Here is a 20,315-nt window from a genome sequence, read left to right as displayed (position 1 = left end):
ATATAAAACGTGACCGACTGATCCTCATAAATCCAGCGTTCCTCAAAATGTTGCCTCCTTACTGTATTCCACTTCGTCGGTTTCGTTAGAGCCGCTTAAATCTCTACCGACCGTGTTTATCCCTATGATAGCCATTTAGGACTTAAAGTGGGTGAAAAATGTTGTCGGACGTGCGCGCTTTGTGTTCTCGTTGCCAATTTGAGTATACGTGCGGATGTTTGCCGGCAATGTTATAAAATATGTTATGCTCTGACCAGCTGGAATAAGGGTGAGTTATGAGGGTGCGACAGCTAGGTGTGGCTCCCAAGTCGTCGATGCGGCGATGACGGTGGTGTTTTATGAGCGGGGTGCGCCGCAGCGCGGGCGCGCCTGCTAATTTTGATAAAAGCTTCAACCGACCGCACCCCGCCACCGACTGCCGGTCGCCAACCGCAGCTACCGGCCACCACTGCCACATCGCGTCTCAAACGCTATCCTTATACAAACAGAACAGAAATACTGCAACAAAACTTACCTACATATAAAAGAAAGGATAAATTATTATGACTTAAAACTTACTTATTCTACATAAAGGGAAATAAATACATGAATGTCGTATGGTGCGGAGAGGTACTGCAATATTATTCAAATAAAAGTTTCATTTTTCGACGAAAATTTTTATTTAGCACCTGCGTTTTTTGTAACTACTTTTTTATCATGTAGAATTAACTAATTTAAATAATAATGTCGTATACATTACGACGACGACACATAAGCGTCAATCAAAAGGTATAATAATGTGGAAGTTGTAATCTATATATTAATACGTGAAGCAAAAACTTTTTACACCTTTTTACGAAAATTGCTCGGAAGGAGTATAAACGTCGTGAGTCGCACACTTATAGTTTATATATAGAAGGATTGCAGAATGTTAATATTTTTTTTTAATTATGTATAAATCAATAAAAAAATATTACACACTACCATGTATTTGAACACACACACATATATTATACTCTTTTGTTGATTGTCAAAGTCTGTAATCAAATTAAAAATTTAAAGTTTTAAGCTTCTTTATTTTTATTATTTATTGTTTTTTTTTTTTAATTAAATTTAAATTATGGTCGAATTTCGTCCTCTGGGCGACCACTAGTTGAAATGTATCCATGAGCAAATGATAGCTTCCAATGCATTTAACAATAAATGCGATGATGATTATGTAATTTGTGCTATTAACCAAATCAAAATTAAATGATTAAAGTTAGCAATATCAATAGTACCTATTTTTTTACAATATAATTTTTATTAACACGTATCATAATGAAAATATATGCATTTAACTTAAATATTGTGCTTAACATACTTTTTTATCCTATAAGCTAATACTCATTGCATAAGATATTTTAATTACAATTAAGGCAAAACAATTATTGAAATATTTTAAATGACTTGAAAGGAAAAAGTAGTAAATAATCTCGGATATTTTTTTTTAAAATATCGTTATCACGTGTTTGAGTAAATAAGGAACACTTAAGTAATAAACCTTCATGTTCTTATTGTTGCTATATATTAACAGGATTATGTTGTAACAAGATTAATCACAAATTACATTAGGAAGTTGAGTTTCGTAAGCGTAAGCATAGTATAGTGTTAGTTTAGTAGCTTGTTAAGTTTCGGTTTATCAACTCAACCGCGGGCTAGCACTCTGCTTATGGTGATGCTATCAATAATCTTCAGTTGCTTTAATACAAAAAAAAAACAAGAAGCAACGTATTTCTCCCAAAATCTAAAATATTTTACGTGCTTCGTTACACTTAAGTACAAAGAATTATATAATTATTGTTTACTATGTTTTATTTTAAGTACTTTTAAAGTCATTGCCATCACCGTCCCCTGTTGTGTTATAAGTTGATGTTTACAAAGCTTCATCGTCAACCACCACTAACAGAATTCATAAACAAACAGAATGATATGTAGCAACCAGTTGCATTCACAAGCAAAAATTAATTCTCTTACGACGTACTTAGTTACAAACAATGTGTTTGGTGTAAGTTTGTTATGTAAAATATCAACCGCTACTCTATCTTCTTACTTTACTTTTGAGATAAGGAAAAATGTTTTTTAATTTTATTTCGAACTAAAGGGGAAAGATATACTAGAAATTAAACTTGATATAGTTTTGACTAAAAATCATTGTAAATTTTTACATGATTAGAGAATTTTTATATAGATATGTGATAATAGTTTAGCCTGAAAGTATTAAGATCGTATTCGTCAATACAAATATTAAGTTGAAATTCTGACAGGGCGTGGGCGACGTGGGCGTGGCTGCGCTCCGCCCAACTTGAGCCCGCCCTCGCCCTTTGCCACCTTTTCATGAAAATCTACAGGCGCTCTTTCGCGAAGGCTGTAATAGGTACCCAATGAAATCTTGTAATTAAAACACGAACCATTCCCTCATTACGTACAACGTAAACAAGGTACATATATAGACCTTCACCTATTTACTAAACGAGAGAAAAGTGGATTTAATTTATGCGGGATTTTAATGTAAACACTCATTTTTTGTATTCTTTTCTAATAAAAAAGCTCTCTAATAATGTTAAATTGCGTTGAAAATGATTTTGTACAAAAGATTACTCTGAAATTTATTACATTTAGCCGGTGATAGCGTGAGTGAGAGATGAGCTTCGACGAGGTACCGGCAGCCCGCGGGGCAGATAAACTCGTTACAGCAAGATACGTCAACCACGGGCGACGCCGACTGAGCGCTACAAGTATTCCCGTAATCTCGTTGGACTTCCGACCCCGTTGTCTCCGATTCGCTCCAAATTAGCTTTTGTATTCGATCAACAATCTAATTTCTCAACTCGAAAAACGTTTATGTCTGTCTATTTACGATACTTATTTGCCGTCCGCAAATAATTATAGTGAAAAGACGTTAAATGCGAAGGTATATCGTCGTAAAGCAGTGGAAGCACCTCGCCGTCACCGCTAAAAGCTTCTTGTTGACGTAGCGTTCGATTTGAGAGGAGCGGCTACGTTCTTGTCGTTGTAATTGATTGCTTTGTCGCGTAATTTGTTTGCCAACGCCTCGAGCGAGCGATCCTCGCGGGAGCGCGCTGCGTCGTCCTCGTCATCGTCCGCATTAATAATAAATGCCTTCCAACGCCATTTCTATGTCGGCCCAACTCGTTGCTACCTGGACACTTGTTGTTCATTTCGTGACACGGCATATTTCATCTGATTAGTAAATTATTCCGTCGTCACACTTATTAATGATAATATTGTGTTTTAAAATAAATACTTTCGTTACGTTAATAAGAAACTTATGATTAACTTCTAAGCAATAAATTATGTATAAGCTTAATTATTCTTGAGATAAATCTTTCATTATCTGTAACGTTTTTGAGTGTTTTAAAACCGAGTAACTCTTGATTGTGGTTTATTTTTGCAAACTGAATATCTTTTATTTATTTTAATATAATTGAAAATTTCAGTACTTGTAAACAAAACATTTTATTTTATCAGCAAAGCCCAGGTGTCGAATTAGGTAAATAAAAATAAAATGCAAATGCCTTTGCCAAATGCTGAAACTTACTATTTACGTTTACTAATGAAATCTCTTAATGAAAAGTTCATCACTTCAGCCTATCGCAGTTCATTGCTGGACATAGGCCTCCACAAGTTCGCGCAAAAAATGACGTGAACTCGTGTGTTGCCCATAGTCACTACGCTAGGCAGGCACCAGCACCACGCAGGGTTGGTGACCGCAGGGCTTGCTTTGTCGCGCCGAAGACGCTCCTGCCCGTCTTCGACCTGTGTTTTTCAAAGCCAGCAGTTGGATGGTTATCCTGCTATCGGTCGGCTTTTTAAGTTCCAAGGTGGTAGTGGAACTGTGTTATCTCTTAGTCGCGCCTCTTACGACAGCCACGGGAAGAGAGGGGGAGGCTATATTCTTTACCGTAGCCACACAATGAAAAGTTGAAATAATTAATTTTGTTATTTTGACAAGTCGCTAAAATTTATTATAAAAGTCAAACAATTTCCATTGGTTAGCACGGCTAGAGCTATGACTGTAAAGCGCACAATAAAGCATCGGATGAGCAGGCGGGTACGTGCACGAGCGTTCCGTCACTAATAACCCTGTAATTGGTATCGAAGCTCGCCGCAGCCGGATTACTGAACGTCTAATTGAATGCGAGACGGTGGCTCGCCGCCACCTTCGAGCGACATAGGCGACTTAATTTTGTAGCGGTCAAGTTGCCCAGCTTAGCGCACGTGCGCCATCCGCCCGCCGCACGCTCTATTACACCGCCTCGCTGAATTAAATTGCCGTAGAAGCAGAAGCCGTCGCGCCACGAGATCAAACGCGATCCCCCACCGAATGAGACTTAAAGATTTACCCGCCCGCGAAGTTACGACCTCTCCGATAATCATTTCGTGTCAATTAGCTAATGAAAAATAAGAATAGGCAAAGGGATACAGGAGTACCGTAATTAAAATTACGATGATGGCAGGCATCTGTTTTGAAGTTTACCATCTCGATGATAGGTGAATTTTAATCATTTAATGTAAAGAATGTTTTCATCGTTGATTTGATACTTGATCCAAGATTAATACTGTAAATTATCACCATTTTTAAACTTAATATCTGTACTAATATTATAAAGCTGAAGAGTTTGTTTGTTTGTTTGAACGCGCTAATCTCAGGAACTTTTGGTCCAATTTGAAAAATTCTTTCAGTGTTAGATAGCCCATCTATCGAGGAAGCGCGTGTGAACCGCAACCGCGGGGCACAGCTAGTAAATTATAATTACTTTTTGACACTTTCAAAATACTTGGAAGTTTATATCGACTACTATCTACTCTTACTCAATTCACACGAATAATAAAACAGTATTGTGCTAAGGTTGGCTAGACAATTGTAAACGAAACTGCGGTACGCGACGAGGCAGGTGCTAGAGGCACGACCGGCGGGAGCTTGTATGTGCGATGTATCACTGTGTTTACAGTACTGGCGTGTGCGCCCGCCCTGGAGCCACGCCAACTAATCTCCTCTCAACAGGTAAATGGAGACCGCCCGTCCACGATGACATCACACTCGCATTACGAACTCAACACTCTGAATCATCTTATTCTAAATACCTTGATTCTATTCACATCTATATTACGCTGACACAATTGCAGTAACGACATCCGTACTATCTATATCGAAACCAAATTAATCGCTGAACGCAAGAATAATAACTTTAAATAAATAATGTAATGTGCAGTATATTCTTAAATTTGTAACTCGCTTTAATATTTTCTTAACAGTTAATTGCAGCGTATAATCTCTATAAAGTATAGACTTCCTTTATTTGCAAGTAAAATGAAAAAACCCGGTAGCCAGTAAGGAGCATGTGCGTCGGACAGGGATGCGGCTTGTTATTAACTTTTAAAACGATTGTGTTAATTAGCGCGCTTCACGGCGAGCAACCCTCGAGCGTTGCAAGCTCGAATAAAAAACAATAAACGATACGTTTATCTATTAATTAAACATATAGGAGTTACTTACTATCTGGTTCGTGCGCGACATGATGGTCTCAATTATTATCAATGTACATTTAATATTGGTGCGAATTTATTGGTTTTATTTAATTTAAAATGTTTTGTTTGGGTGTTGTTTTATCAAAAAACTAATAAAATTTAATCACGGTTCATATATTTATATTATTCTGGATGTGAATATTGGAGGATTTATTACAAACTAGGAAATGAGCATTTTTCGATTGACAGTATTTTTTTTTGTCGCAGCAACTGTTCCGATCACAACAAGCGGCCGCGGCGGGCGGACAGGCGGCGGCCCAGCTGCAGCTGCTGCAACAGCAGCAGCAGCAACAGTTCCAGCTGCAACAGCAGCTCGCGGCGCAGCAGGCCTTCACACAGGCGCCGTACGTGATCAACGCCGGGCAGGAGGGCGCGCCGTACGTAGGCGCATTAATCGCCGGCGTGCCGCCGTACTACGGCGTGGCGGCGCCGTGGGGCGTTTACCCGGGGCTGGTACAGCAGCAGGCGCAGCAGCCGCGCCGGCCGCTCACGCCGCAGGCCGGCGAGCAGCAGGTGAACGGGCAGGGCCAGTACGTGATCCCGTACTACGACCCCGGCTCGCTGGTGATGGGCGCGCGCAACGGCACGCCGCTGCGGCTCGTGTCGCCGGGCGGCGTGCTGGCGCCGCGCCAGTACCCGCAACCCGCACACCCCGCCGCGCCCGCGCCCGCGCCGCAGCAGCAGCAGCAGCCCGGTGAGTCCCACCGCCACACCACCACCACCACACCACCACCACCACACCACAGCGCACATCACCACACGCGACATGTTGTGAAATCAAACGACTCGTCATTGACAAATTTCGCCCTATATCTAACATTTGTATCTAGTTATGACGGAGTCACTACACATATGACGGAGTCACTACACATATTATGACGGAGTCACTTTCTTTCAATATCTCGAGTTCCTTGCAACGTGGATTGTAATTTACGATAACTACGATTCGTAATTTATTTTATCACGTGTTGCCGGTGGCAACATCCTATTATGCCATTTAAATTATATTAAGTTATGAAATTTATCAGCTATGTTTAATTTTATATTCGTTGATCTTATGCCAAGATAAAGTTTTTATACTTTGTACAAGTTGAGTTCACTTTGACATCGATTGCTTTTGAAATATTATTTCGACCTATTCCGTATATAAAAATATGTGGCAGACACGTACTCTTAAACACGATCAAGGTAAATTGTACTCTACAGAATTCTTCGAAATGCACATTAATATAAACAGCAAATGTAAATACATAGTACTATAACATCTTTAACGTTTTAAAATATTAGTATTTTAAACCAATTGTGTTAAAATTGGTTTTATTATGTAAAACATTAGATACCATTACTTGTTTGTCTATATTTCGCTATTTAATCTTTTAATCAATTTACAAAAAATAAATAAGGACGTACAAGACATCAAAACAGCCAGAGGAGAAACTTCTACATCGGAACTGAGTAACAATCAGGAGTCAAGATGGGAGCATTATAAAAGGAGAAGAATGTGTTTTAAAGAGATGGAAAGAGTATTTTGAAAGTTTTTTCGAAAGAGAGAAAGTGCAGGTACATACGGCACCTTCCATGGAAGCGAGTATAAAGGTTGGTGAAAGTGAGATAAGCATGGATGAAATAGTGAAAGCGTTGAAAAGTATGAAATTAGCTAAGGCTGCAGGGTATGACAGGATTGCCGTCGAAATGCTAAAGGCTGGACATGGCATAGTGGCTAGCTATCTGTACCGCCTTTTCAATTTGTGCTGGCGAAACGGGCAAGTACCGGGAGACTAGTGCAAAACCGTAATCGTCCCATTGTACAAGGGAAAAGGGTCACGGCATTTCTTTGCGGCGCATAACCAAAAAGTGTTTGGCAAAAAACAAAAAAGTGTATTGCGCGTTCGTGGATTTAGAAAAAGCCTATGATGAATGATGAGGAATAAATTGTGGTCAGCATTGTCTGTGATTGGTGTGAGCTGTGTCCTCATACGAGCATTGCAATCTCTTTATAGGGATTCTAGTGTAGTCTTGTGTGAGGATAAATGGAGCATACACTGAATGGTTTAATATCGAAAAAGGTGTTAGACAGGGATGTGTAACGTCACCGTGGCTGTTTAATCTATTCATGGACAATTGTTTGACAGATTTAAGAGAATGAAAATGGGTTGAGAATGAATGAGTTACTCGTCAAATGTCTTCTCTATGCTGATGATCAAGTATTACTTGCGTCTTCGCCCGAGGAGTTGCAGGAGATGGTAACTGATTTGAGTGGAGCCTTTGTAAGAAAGGGAATGAAGATGAATGTAAAAAAGACGAAAGTGATGGTGTTTGAAAGAGATGAGGCAGTGACAGACTGCAATATCGTGATTGGAGATGAACAAATTGAACAGGTGAATGAGTTTGTGTATCTGGGTTCAAAGTTTACAAGAGATGGAAAGTGTGAGAGTGATATTGAAAGAAGAGTGAATGTAGGAAACAGGGTGAATAGAGCTTTGCACTCCTTTATGAGCAGTTTGAAGATGTCTAACAAGGCTCGTTTGGGCTGTGCATGAGGGGGTGTTGGTTCCGACACTCATGTACGGAAGTGAAAGTTGGGTAAGGCAGAAGAAACATGAAAGCAGAATAAAAGCAGTTGAAATGAGAGCGTTAAGAAGTATGATAGGACTTAAACTGAGTGATAGGATAAGAAATAGTGAGATAGGGAAACGTTGTGGTTTGAAAGAAGATGTAGTGACAAAAATTGAGAAAGGTATGCTCAGATGGTTTGGTCATGTCGAGAGAATGAGTGAAGAATGATTGACGAAAAAAGTGTATAAGGCAAGTGTGGATGGAAAGGTTGGAAGGGGTAGACCTAGGCGGACGTTCCGAGACCAAATAAGTGACGTCTTGAAAAAAGGCCAGGTCAAGAGTACCCTAAACCGAAGAGCATGTATGAAGGGAATAATGAAAGTGGACGAAGCGAAAGAAGTATGTAAGGATCGTAGCAAGTGGGAAGAAGTGGTCTCTGCCTACCCCTACGGGAAAGAGGCGTGATTATATGTATGTATGTATGTATGTACAAGACATTTAAAATTATTAAAAATCAATTATACTCTCAAAGTAAATTTTGAATAATTTCAAATATATTTTATTGGAATTTTATTTAATGGCTTTAATTAACGTTTTACATTTTAAAAAAAATTATGATGTTGTCTCATTTCGCTATAAACATCCTAAATTTGTTGTGCGTAGATTTTACACTTAGAAACATCATAAAATATTCACATTGATATCAAGAGAAACGTAATTAATAGAGCTAAGTCGTCACAATTTTATATATTATTTTGGTTGATTTTTGTAATAATCGTGTCATAGCTATACCTATTGGTATTATAAGTGTAAACTTAAATATTGCGATGCATGTGTATATATCAATGCACTGTTAGAATAGCAAATTCCATTATAAGTAATAAAACAGCGTCATTTAACAGAAAGTTAATGGGTAATACAAACAAACTAGCGGCCTAACTATATTTATGGAATCATGATAACAGTATAAAGAACTAGTCTATATTATTATTCAAAGGAATAGTATAATATTTTAATAGGTATTTGTATAATACATACTAATAGTATAAAGAGGCTAGATTTGTATTTGTTTCTTTGTTTGAAATGGATAAACTCAAAAACTATTGGACCCAGTTACAAAATTATTTTTAAATAGAAAGCTACGCTGTCACTGAATGACATAGACTATATTTTAACGGTAGAGAAACCTGGATGGAAAGCTAGTCTGTTATAATCATACAAAATTTAAAAAGTTTTTATCTTTGAGTATATAATTGTATTGCTGATCATTTTTTAATATTAAGTATATCAAATATCGACCGTTCCAGCGGTGATCGAACCTGCACGTCCAACTGACCGTGTCGGTGCTCTAACTCTAGGTTCGACCCCGCTCCAACGATCGATTTTTGAGACGATTTTAAAAAATGTTTAGAATTACCTGGTGTGTGGGTAACTCAAAAATAAATAATAATATATTACTGATATTTTAAAATAAAATAATAACAATAAAAGTTGTACTACGTATATAAATATACTAGCTGTGCCCAACAAAAAAAATTTGTTCTGTTCGCAGTTATAAAAAAAAATCTAAAAGCCTAAGGAGTAACTAACTCCTTACTACAGAAGCTACCTGCCAGTCAAAATCTGTCCAGCCGTTTCAGAGATTAGCCGGAACAAACAGACAGACAGACAAAAATTATCATAAATGTTACTTGGGTATATGTACCGTACCGTACCGAGACATCCATATGCATTTAGTAAAAAGCGGTTATTTTAATATTACAAACAGACACTTCAATTTTACTTGTTTGTTTGTACAGATAACAACCTCGAAGTCAATGTGAAACTTTTATCTTAATAAATGTAACTGACCAAGAAATTGTGAATGTCGGAAAGAATGAGACGACAGGTATTATAGGTTTTAAAACTGGTTTAAATATATACACAGTCTTATAAATATTTCATAGCTGATGGCTTATTTTTTTATTTAGGAGACATAAACAACTCATCAATGTTTAATATTACGTAATTTTTGTACTATAAGATATATTGTAAGGAAAATTTAAAATATATTTTAATAGTATAAAACTGAATGGCTTCTTTCGTTAAAAACATTAATGTCGGGCATATAGTTATGTTAATTGATTATATATTGGCTATATAATAGCGTAACGCTACGACGAGTGCAATATCGAAGAAAAATGTTGTAAAAACGATACCGGCCGCGGTAGCACTACCGACTAACAAACAAAGTAACCTCTAGTTTCGTGATGAAGCCGCTTGTGGTAGACATAATCTGTTTTTCTTAACAAGCGTGTAATGAGTATATATTTCGCACATTTCCGATATTGACATAAAAAACTTAGTACGTCATATTTAAAAGTCTGCCATATGAGATTAAAGTAACGTCACTTTATTCTTCGAGTTACTCTCAGCAAGCACTTATTTGATATCCATACTGAAGAAAAGCATAAAAAACTTAGTTCGCCATATTCGATTTCGAGTAATGTCACTTTATTTTTCGGATTACTCTACGTAAGCCTTCTTTCATTTGGTACAAATATTGTAGTGTTTCATGTGAACAAAAACAACGGGAACTTTGAAGTAAAATGCAGTCTATCGTCTTGTAATGTTACTCTAGATCAATCGATCGATCTACATACAGTACGAGCTATCGACATTTACACACCAAATTTCATAACAATCGTCATAGTCGTTTTTGGCGTAAAAAAGTGAAATACATTTATTGCATTGATATATTATTGTATTGATTTTATCAGTATATTTTCTAAAATTTCTTAATTTAATATATTAGTTGTAATTAGTAAGTGACCTTAGATTTATAAATGTTTTCTCTTAAATTTGTCTGTTTCACTGAATTATTTTATAATGCTATATTGTAAACGAATATTCGATTTCAGAATACATCAAATTTGGTTATTATTTTTTAATGATTTTCTTTTTCCGTAACGTATACGTAAAATCATATTATAAACTAAGTCGCATGTCGTACATTCGTTTGTGTTATTCTGAGATTTATTTTATAATGTAACTGTATTATATATCGCCTTGTAATTGCTTCTTAATATATATGTATCTACTTATGTATTATATAATATTCATTACATTCCAATATTAAATCTTTCTTAATTACTTTGTATTATAAGCGTAAAGCAAAGTTTGCAGTAGTTAGAGTTGCATACTTTTACCTTACTAGTTTGGAAACTTTATAAGTAGACGTAGAATTAATTCAATAATAACAACAAAAAAAGCAGTTCGAGCCGAAGATAACTGTATAAATAATTTCAACTAGTCATTAGAAAGAGAACGTTCATTTTTCTGCTCTCGAATGAACATATCTTGTAAATAAGAACGAAAAGCGGTAGAAGTTCAAATTTGTACATAAGCGGTTGTACAGAGTTGAGCGAGGCGAGGACGAGCAGTCGGAGAGCAGAGCGGAGAGTGGAGCGCGGAGGTATGTTGTTGCAGGCGCAGGCGGCGCGACGGCGGCGCGGCGCGACTCGCTGGAGTTCGGCGGCGGCGCGGCGCTGCAGGAGTACGCGCGCAAGTGGGGGCCCTCGCCGCTGTCGCCGCCGCTCGGCGCCGCGCTGGGGCCCGTGGGCCTGCGCGCCGTGTCCGCCGCGCCCGGCGCCGAGACCGCCAAGTACAGGTCCCTGTACATAAGCCTGTAGATACGTGTAGCGCCAACTACCTACCTTCTAGCATGCTCGTTCACTTCCACCGTCCTAATTACGCTTTCGAAGTACGTGTCTTATGTGATACGCGTGAGTTTTCCACGTTTCGAATCGTTGTTTGTTTATATTACAGAGCCGTCAGCAGTTTAGCGCAAGGCCTAACGTCGAATGGTGGAATGTTCGGATCATCATCTTCGTTATTGAGCAAACTCAGTGGCGTCGGAACTATCTCAGGTTGGTACGGCGTTACGTCGATGTGTTTACAACTATTCAGAGACGTTTTGACACTTTCATTTCATATATACACATACAATATAATAATTTAAGAATTTACCTCTTTTCTCGTCAAGTTTATTTTATCTGTAATCGTGTTTACGAATAACAAAAACAGTCAAAACAAATAATTTTGAATGGAAAATTTGATTTAATATTTGTGTATATATATAAAAAAAAAAAAAAAAAAAAAAAACCATTTTGCTGTATTAAAATCAACAACAACGAAAAACTTCCCCGGAGGCTTTTCAAATGAGCACGAGAACGACAATATTCGGGACCAGTTTTACGGACATTGTATATTTCAAACGAAATGTTTTTTTTTTTTCATGTTTTATGTACTTTTTTATGTTTTTGTATGAAAATAGTTGTTATGATAAATTGGTCGGCCCGCTATAACACGGCGAGGGTACAGCGCACTAGTCGTGTCATACGGGCGAGCAGTCAGTCACGCTCCGCTATCATCTTGCGTCACAAGCATAATTAAATTACTTGATTGGAATAAAAATGTAGTCTTGCGGTAACTAATTACTAATTCCGTGATTTATCGATGAATCGGATCCGAGCGTGTCGTACTAACTTCGTATCGTAAAAATCGATCTTTGTAATAAGCCCCCCCCCCTGCCTCTTACTTCTACATTGTTTCACAATGTCGTTTTAATTTCATTAAACATATGATTCATACCTTAACCTAATTTCTGATTTTTATTTCAAGGCAAGTAAAGTTAATTTAAAGATTTTTAAAAAACATTCACTTTTTGATTAATCGTTTTTTTTTTCTTCTAAAAGAACAGCTATTACGTTTTTAATTTTTTTTTTCGTACAATAGAAGTAAATTTATGCATCTTTTACTTACGATTACATTCAAAGAGTAATTCACTAAGATAGATCTGTAATAACTGAATATTTGTGCAAGACGTGTTAAATTGTAACTCACCGTGTTATTGAATAAACATCGATCGCATATTTATTGAAAATATTAAGGATTAACTGTTGGTTATATAACCAGAGAGGCGATAGCGACGTTATTATAAGTTGCTTGGCTTATCTGTGCAATGTCTGAAGTTTTAAGTATTTTTAATATATTTTTTTAGATTCAGGTTTGACTTTATATTTGTAAAAGCATAGTCAGGCAAAATTATATGTGGCAAACCTAATAAAATATACACAATTACACAGTAAAAGTTACTTGGTTAAAAAAAATAGTAGCATTCTGCACTCCTTCTCTATATAAATTATAATTGTGCGAAATTTCATACTCCTCCTTTCGGGCAATTTTCGTAAAAAAGGGTACAAAGTTTTTGATTCACGTATTAATATATAGATTATAAGTATATGTCGGACACTTGGGGAGGCCTATAAACGCCGAAGGCGTTGTTTGGTACATACCTATATTCATTCTAATGATAAGTTTAGATGGAACTCCCGTCCCTCCGGCACCATGTTTGCTGTAAAGTATCCGAAACGTCGGGCATCTAAAAAAAACTTAAGAAACCGTGATAAATGTTTCATTGTAATAAGTTTAGACAGAGTTTGGGCTAGGTTGTATAGCTTGCAAAAAATATAATCTATAGAAGCGGAGCTCTCTTTATGAGATATAACGTAGTAAGAACCGCGCAATGGTTAACATGAATATAGTTCTGATAACCAACTCATGCGCACAGAAAATAAATTAAATGTCGCAACCCTGCGGGTATTAAAGGGGGCTTTCGCTAGTCTTTGAATATGGGTTGTAATTTTATTCTTGATGACGATTATTTTTTATCGAACCAATGCACAATACTTTAAAAGACGACGTTAAATACTAGAAAAATACAACTCTTTGATGTCAATTCATGTTTGGGATTGGGATTAGGTGTTATTAAAAGCGACATAAAAAAAAATGAAGTACTTGTGAAAAGTAACTAAGAAAATTCCATATAGACTATTGCAAATGTCCCATCCGCCGATCCTTAGCTTTCATAATCATTAAACAATAATTTCCGTACAGAACTAGTGGGCGGTGGCGTGGGTGGCGTGGGCGTAGGGGTCGGCGTGGGCGTAGGCGTAGGGTCGGTGGGCGCGCTGGTGGCGGGCGACAAGCCGGCGGCGGGACGCTCGCGCCTGCTCGAGGACTTCCGCAACAACCGCTTCCCCAACCTGCAGCTGCGCGACCTCGCCAACCACATCGTCGAGTTCTCGCAGGACCAACACGGCTCGAGGTAACATCTTGCTATGTATTGTATGTATATTGTATGTATATCACATTAAAATAAAACGTACAAGCTCTTGTAACAGTAATAAATAATAAGAATATCCTTTAGTTAATACATAGTTAATAAGATGCAATGACTATGTGTTTGTGTAAGTTTTTTTTCCCTATATTAAAACACTTGTATTGTTATATTTTCATTGTTTATAGAACTGTAGGTGGAACACTATTTTACAAATTTATATCCGTAGAGAAAAAAATATATTTAAAATTACTTTTAAACGCAATAAAATTGTAAACATGTAAATATTATTTACTTAGATACCCGCCCACAATATACGAAAGACAAAACCCAAGGTCCACTCTAAATGTATTTGTTTAAAAAGCTGTGTTTGCACGTGATTAGCGCAAGTCGCTCAACATATCATCTTAGTGTTACGCAATCGTAAAACTTAATTTATCAACAGGCAGCATTATACGTATTACAAAAACATGAGCGACTGTTTAGAACTATTATGCGAATGAGTCACTTTTATTTGTTGCAGATTTATACAACAGAAATTAGAAAGAGCGACAGTTCAGGAAAAGTTAATGGTATTTAATGAAATCATCGGAGCCGCCTATAGCCTCATGACAGATGTGTTCGGTAATTATGTAATACAGAAGTTCTTCGAGTTCGGCACCACGGAACAGAAGACGACGTTAGCACAAAAGGTACGTTGCATTTTGCATCCCAACATAGTTGATTAATTTGTAAATTTGTAACTTTGTTTTATAACTGATGAAATTTACAATATTCAATAACAATATATAATCAATCCCGTCAAAATCGTCGGGAACCAATCCCGTTGAGTGAATGTCAGCATATCACGCGCCAACGAAACGCACCAAAAAATTAACCGCCGCTTATAGCTGTCTCAGTCGCAACACTTGTATGTAGCTATCGTCTACACTCATAATAAATAAACATTTTGTTTTATTTAAACTAGATACTTTTACAATTTCTTAACGTTTTATTCTTTCTTTGTTTCTTTTTTACCTCCTTTTTTTGTTTGTTTTTCCTTTTGTTCCTAATTTAACGTAATTCGTAAAAAGGGCTCTCGACCAAATTGAGACGACTGTATAAATTAGTCACATTTATGATCGAGGTCTGTGTGTGCACAGGTGCGAGGCCATGTCCTGGCACTGGCGCTGCAGATGTACGGCTGCCGGGTAATTCAGAAGGCGCTGGAGTCCATCCCCGCCGAGCAGCAGCAGGAGGTGGTGCGTGAGCTGGACGGACACGTGCTAAAGTGCGTCAAGGACCAGAACGGAAACCACGTCGTGAGTACACGCACTTATGTATATGTCTATACGTTCTCTACCCTGCGTCGATTCCCGCTAGGCATCTGTAGGGTGGTGTGATATTTTCAATAATCAAGTCTGCTCACAAACTAAAAAAAAAACAATTGTAAATTACCTAGATAAGGAAGTAGGTAGTCGAAATAAAATTTAATTTGATACGTATTTTTAGGGATAACTCTGATAGTGCGCGTAGCTATGAGGTGACGCACATAAAATTGAAGAGAACTTCCTCTGTTTTTGAAGTCGGTTAAAAAAATTCTTTTTGCTTGAATAATAGAAATACTTCATGAACAAAACTAACAATTAGAAACTAACAACTAGTGGCGGAAAATATCACAACTACCCAGTCTTAAAAATTAAATGCAGATAAAGTCGTGTGAGACGTCTAGTGTGTGATATAATATTGTTGTTTTGTATCAAAATATAAACAGTAGTACCACCTCTACTATGTTGTCAAACTATTATATTTATGTAAGAATGAATATACTTAATAAAGTCTGGTTCATTCGCACATTTTTACCAAAAGCGTTGTTTCATTATCAATTATATTCAGTCGTTGCCCTCTGACCATGATATATTACATAATTATGTCTATTACATATATATATACTGCTTTTCGTAATTTGTAATATGCTAATTTATAATTGATAACAATTAAAAGGCGATTAAACCGCTTAGCACATTCTTACTAGGATATTTTATAGACGAATTATGTCATATTGTAAAATATATTTACTTGCTTTAGAAATAATTAATATTATTTATTATTTAATTTAAAATTAAAATTTAAAGTATCAAAGAAACGTGCGTCCGCAGGTACAAAAGTGTATAGAGTGCGTGGAGCCGACGGCGCTGCAGTTCATCATCAACGCGTTCGCGGGGCAAGTGTACGCGCTGTCGACGCACCCCTACGGCTGCCGCGTCATCCAGCGCATCCTGGAGCACTGCACGCCCGAGCAGACCGCGCCCGTGCTGGCCGAGCTGCACGCGCACACCGACCAGCTCATACAGGTGCCGAGCGACAGCTGTCTTCTGTAACCTTCAGCTACTTCCCCAGTCGGACTGCATTCGATTTTGAGCAGGCTATTTCCTGCTGTGCTCGATCTCAATGAATGGTTTGGGATAAGATCAGCAACACGTTTGTGATGCTTCTGATATTGTAGCTCGACGCTAGCGTCTATAAAATACAGCAACTATTTACATGGGCCGTAAACTTATTTGCGTCTTTTGTTATATGCATGCAACCCTTAGCATCCTACCGTTAGGCATAGGATTAGAGCTTAATCCACCACGGTGCTCCACTGCGGGTTGGTGGATATGTTCCCTTCTTATGAGTGATGATCGCTATCAGGTATTTATGATAATAAACGGGACCGACGGTTTAACTTGCTCTCTGGGGCACGGTGGAGGAGACCCACAAGGACAGATATCCAAACCGGAAAGATATAACTTAGACACTCGCGGTTTTCGAACATAGTCTATTTTTAAGTATAAACGAGTATATACCACGATATAGTTTTTGACGATTTTTAGTTTTTTGACGCTTTTTCTCATCGTGACCACGGGCCATGTAACTGGTCCGAAATATCGACAAAAATCGTCAAAAAACTATATCGTGGTATGTATCCGGAAAGAAATATTTATACACAAATACAAATATCCATCCCAAGGGGAGTGAATAATTCTTTAGTTATATCTTCTATAATATAAAAATGAGTCGCTGAATGTGTTGCTAAGCGCAAAACTCGAGAACGGTTGGACCGATTTTGCTAATTCTTTTTTTAAAATATTCCTTTAAGTACGAGGATGGTTCTTACGGAGAGAAAAATTTTAAAAAAAAAATTTAAATTTCTTGAAAAATTCTAAAAACAACACTTCTATACTCCCATACAAAAGATTTGTGATAATACTTAAAAGTCAATTTGAACTTTAATACCATACGATAAAGTTTGTGTTAGGCGATACGAAGTTCGCCGGGTCAGCTAGTAAATAATAAAAAAAGTTAGTGAGTGTCGTATGCATTACCTGCGCAGGACCAGTACGGCAACTACGTGGTGCAGCACGTGCTGGAGCACGGCGCGGCGGAGGACCGCTCGCGGCTGGTGGCGGCCGTGCGCGGCAAGGTGCTGCAGCTGTCGCAGCACAAGTTCGCGTCCAACGTGGTGGAGAAGTGCGTGTCGCACGCCACGCGCACCGAGCGCGCGCTGCTCATCGACGAGCTGTGCGGGTTCAACGACAACGCGCTGCACGTCATGATGAAGGACCAGTACGCCAACTACGTGGTGCAGAAGATGATCGACGTGGCCGAGCCCACGCAGCGCAAGGTGCTCATGCACAAGATCCGCCCGCACGTCGGCTCGCTGCGCAAGTACACGTACGGCAAGCACATCATCGCCAAGCTCGAGAAGTTCTTCATGAAGGCGCCCGAGCTGGGCCCCATCGGCCCGCCGCCGCCCAACCCTGTCCTGTAGTCTGTGTAGACAAGTATTAACGCCCGCGGAGATGGCTGATGCGACGGCGCGGGTATCCCCGCCTATTATAAATTTGTGAATATTTACTATTGTACATTTGTAACTATAGAGCCGTCGCCCGGCCGGGGCGCGGCACGGCGCCCTGTACATAGTAGCGGCAGACTGATGTACAGAACGATACGATTACTGTATACTGTAACAATAGTTGTACAGCGTCGACGCCGACCGGTGCTCGGCCGTCGTGTCACCGCGGCGTAGCGATTACTGCGTTTCTAGCTCTTAAGTGTTCTAGTATTATTCGTTGTTCGTATGAATCTTATGTATAAATATTTGAACGTCTCTCATTCTCGTGTAATTTATGAATCGAAGGAAAGCTGCGGTCCGATGAACCCATGCGTTTCCGTAATTTAGCTCGTTGTAGATTTACTATTAGCTGGGCTAGGGGACCTTGAATCTTCGAAAGTGATGATAAATGCCGCAGGCAGTTCTAGACAATCGGCACTATAGTCGTGATTTAATGTTATTATTATTTTGTAGTTTTCAAGTCGAGCTCTCGTTTAAGTTAGAAACCGGCTTTAAAATCGTACATAACTTATCGAATATTTTAGCGCCGGCGTTGTATAGTTTTTCAATTATAATTTTGTGAAAATGATATTTTTGTATATTTTTATGTAACGTGTAACTTAAGTTATTTAGTTGCCCCGAGCAGGGGCGCGCTTCGAGCGGGCGATGCTTATGTTGTGTGCGTAGGTTATAGTGATGATTGTAAAGTCCTGTACTGATAGTTGTAGTCCGAGGTCTGCCTTGCCGGTTGCACGTCACAAGCGTAGCTGCTCCTCATTCCCCCTCTGTAATTATTTTTATAGGAAGCGTAGTTTCCTACGACACCTCAGATTTTTTACGTCTAGATGTAATTGAAAATAAAATTATTGTATATGGCTGTACAAAAATGTTAACAAAATGATTTGTAAAACCTGTATGTGATGGAATAAGGCGGGGCGTCGAGAGCGACGAGGTATGACTGATCGCGGCTCCAGCCGTCCCGCCTTGTAGGTTGTACTAGATAACATTTATATGATGATCCATCTATTTAGAATTAATTAATAAAGCATTTCTGTAATAATATTACAAAGTACCTATCGTTTTATTACTGAACTCCCATACAACGATTCTGCCTGTAACATCCACAGCTGGGCATATTCCTCATTTTCAATGTTGGAGAATTGGAGCTAAATCTGCAACACTGCTCAAAACCGGAAAGAAATATTTGTACAAATACATTCATCCCGAGCGGGAATCGAACCAGCTAACAGTTGGTCTCTCAGGCGCCTACACGCAAAACTACTCCAGAGTGGTAGTTAACATAAAACCAACCTAGAATAAAGTTTCTGATATCGCCAGTCAGAAATTTATGTTCATGATAAATTTAATTAGCAATAATGAAACGTGTCCCTTTTTTGTACATATATAGGTATGATTTTTTGCAAGGTTATTCCTCAATCGGATTACATACTCAAAAGAATGTAATTTTCCACCACCACCACCAGGAACCACCCAGCAAAAACGAACTTCTGAGATGTCAAAGGATTTACAAAAACATGTGCAGCTCTGTTAGATGAAGCAAAAATTCATGGATAAATTACTAATTAAATTATGAGTATACAAATTTGATCTGAATACTCTTAAACTTTCTAGATAATTAAGAAAATCTGCATGCGGTTCCTTTTAACATGTACTGGTTGATAGCTTTTCTAATATGCAAAAAAGAACCACACCCCAGGGATTTACTGATACAAATGAAACTATATATTTATAATATCGTATTATAGCTTTAATTAACAAAAAATATATTAAATTATATATAGATACGTTTATTCGACGTTATCATCAAATTAGGTTTCGAAATCCACCGTATCTAGTCCATCTATGTCGTCTTATATTGCATTATCACTAATGAGACCATTATGAAAGCTCTGCATCTTGTGTAATGAGATATAATATGGATTGAATATCCGCTAGTTTCGCTGGTGATACTGGCTACCCTAAAGGCAACAGGAGAACTAAATATTCCGTCAAGATAACAGCTGGTATGCCGCAAAGAGCGGTTCTGTGGTAGCAAGGTGATAGCGAGTCCAAATTGTGCAGTTTTTTTATACTTTATTGTACACCACAAATATATTACAAACAAAGCTCAAAGATAGTCACAAACAGTGAAGTACAATGGGCGGACTTATG

The 20,315-nt window shown here is 38.1% G+C and overlaps 1 protein-coding gene across 1 annotated transcript in view; it reads left to right on the top strand.

The window, feature by feature from the left end:
• Positions 1 to 19,215, top strand: part of LOC123663360 (maternal protein pumilio) — a 96,014-nt gene extending 76,799 nt beyond the window's left edge. Inside the window, exons 10-17 of the mRNA XM_045598053.1 lie at positions 5,779 to 6,265; positions 11,602 to 11,776; positions 11,935 to 12,035; positions 14,065 to 14,275; positions 14,811 to 14,979; positions 15,430 to 15,588; positions 16,426 to 16,620; positions 17,643 to 19,215. Coding sequence (XP_045454009.1) covers positions 5,779 to 6,265; positions 11,602 to 11,776; positions 11,935 to 12,035; positions 14,065 to 14,275; positions 14,811 to 14,979; positions 15,430 to 15,588; positions 16,426 to 16,620; positions 17,643 to 18,080 — 1,935 coding nt within the window. The 3' untranslated portion in view covers positions 18,081 to 19,215. The remainder of the gene's footprint in view (positions 1 to 5,778; positions 6,266 to 11,601; positions 11,777 to 11,934; positions 12,036 to 14,064; positions 14,276 to 14,810; positions 14,980 to 15,429; positions 15,589 to 16,425; positions 16,621 to 17,642) is intronic.
• Positions 19,216 to 20,315: the final 1,100 nt, after the last annotated feature.

The sequence above is a fragment of the Melitaea cinxia genome, chromosome 2 (assembly GCF_905220565.1).
Source record: "Melitaea cinxia chromosome 2, ilMelCinx1.1, whole genome shotgun sequence".
Classification (NCBI taxonomy): domain Eukaryota; kingdom Metazoa; phylum Arthropoda; class Insecta; order Lepidoptera; family Nymphalidae; genus Melitaea; species Melitaea cinxia.
The sequence above is the reverse complement of the archived record's forward strand: the minus strand, read 5'-3'. Positions and strand labels throughout refer to the sequence as shown.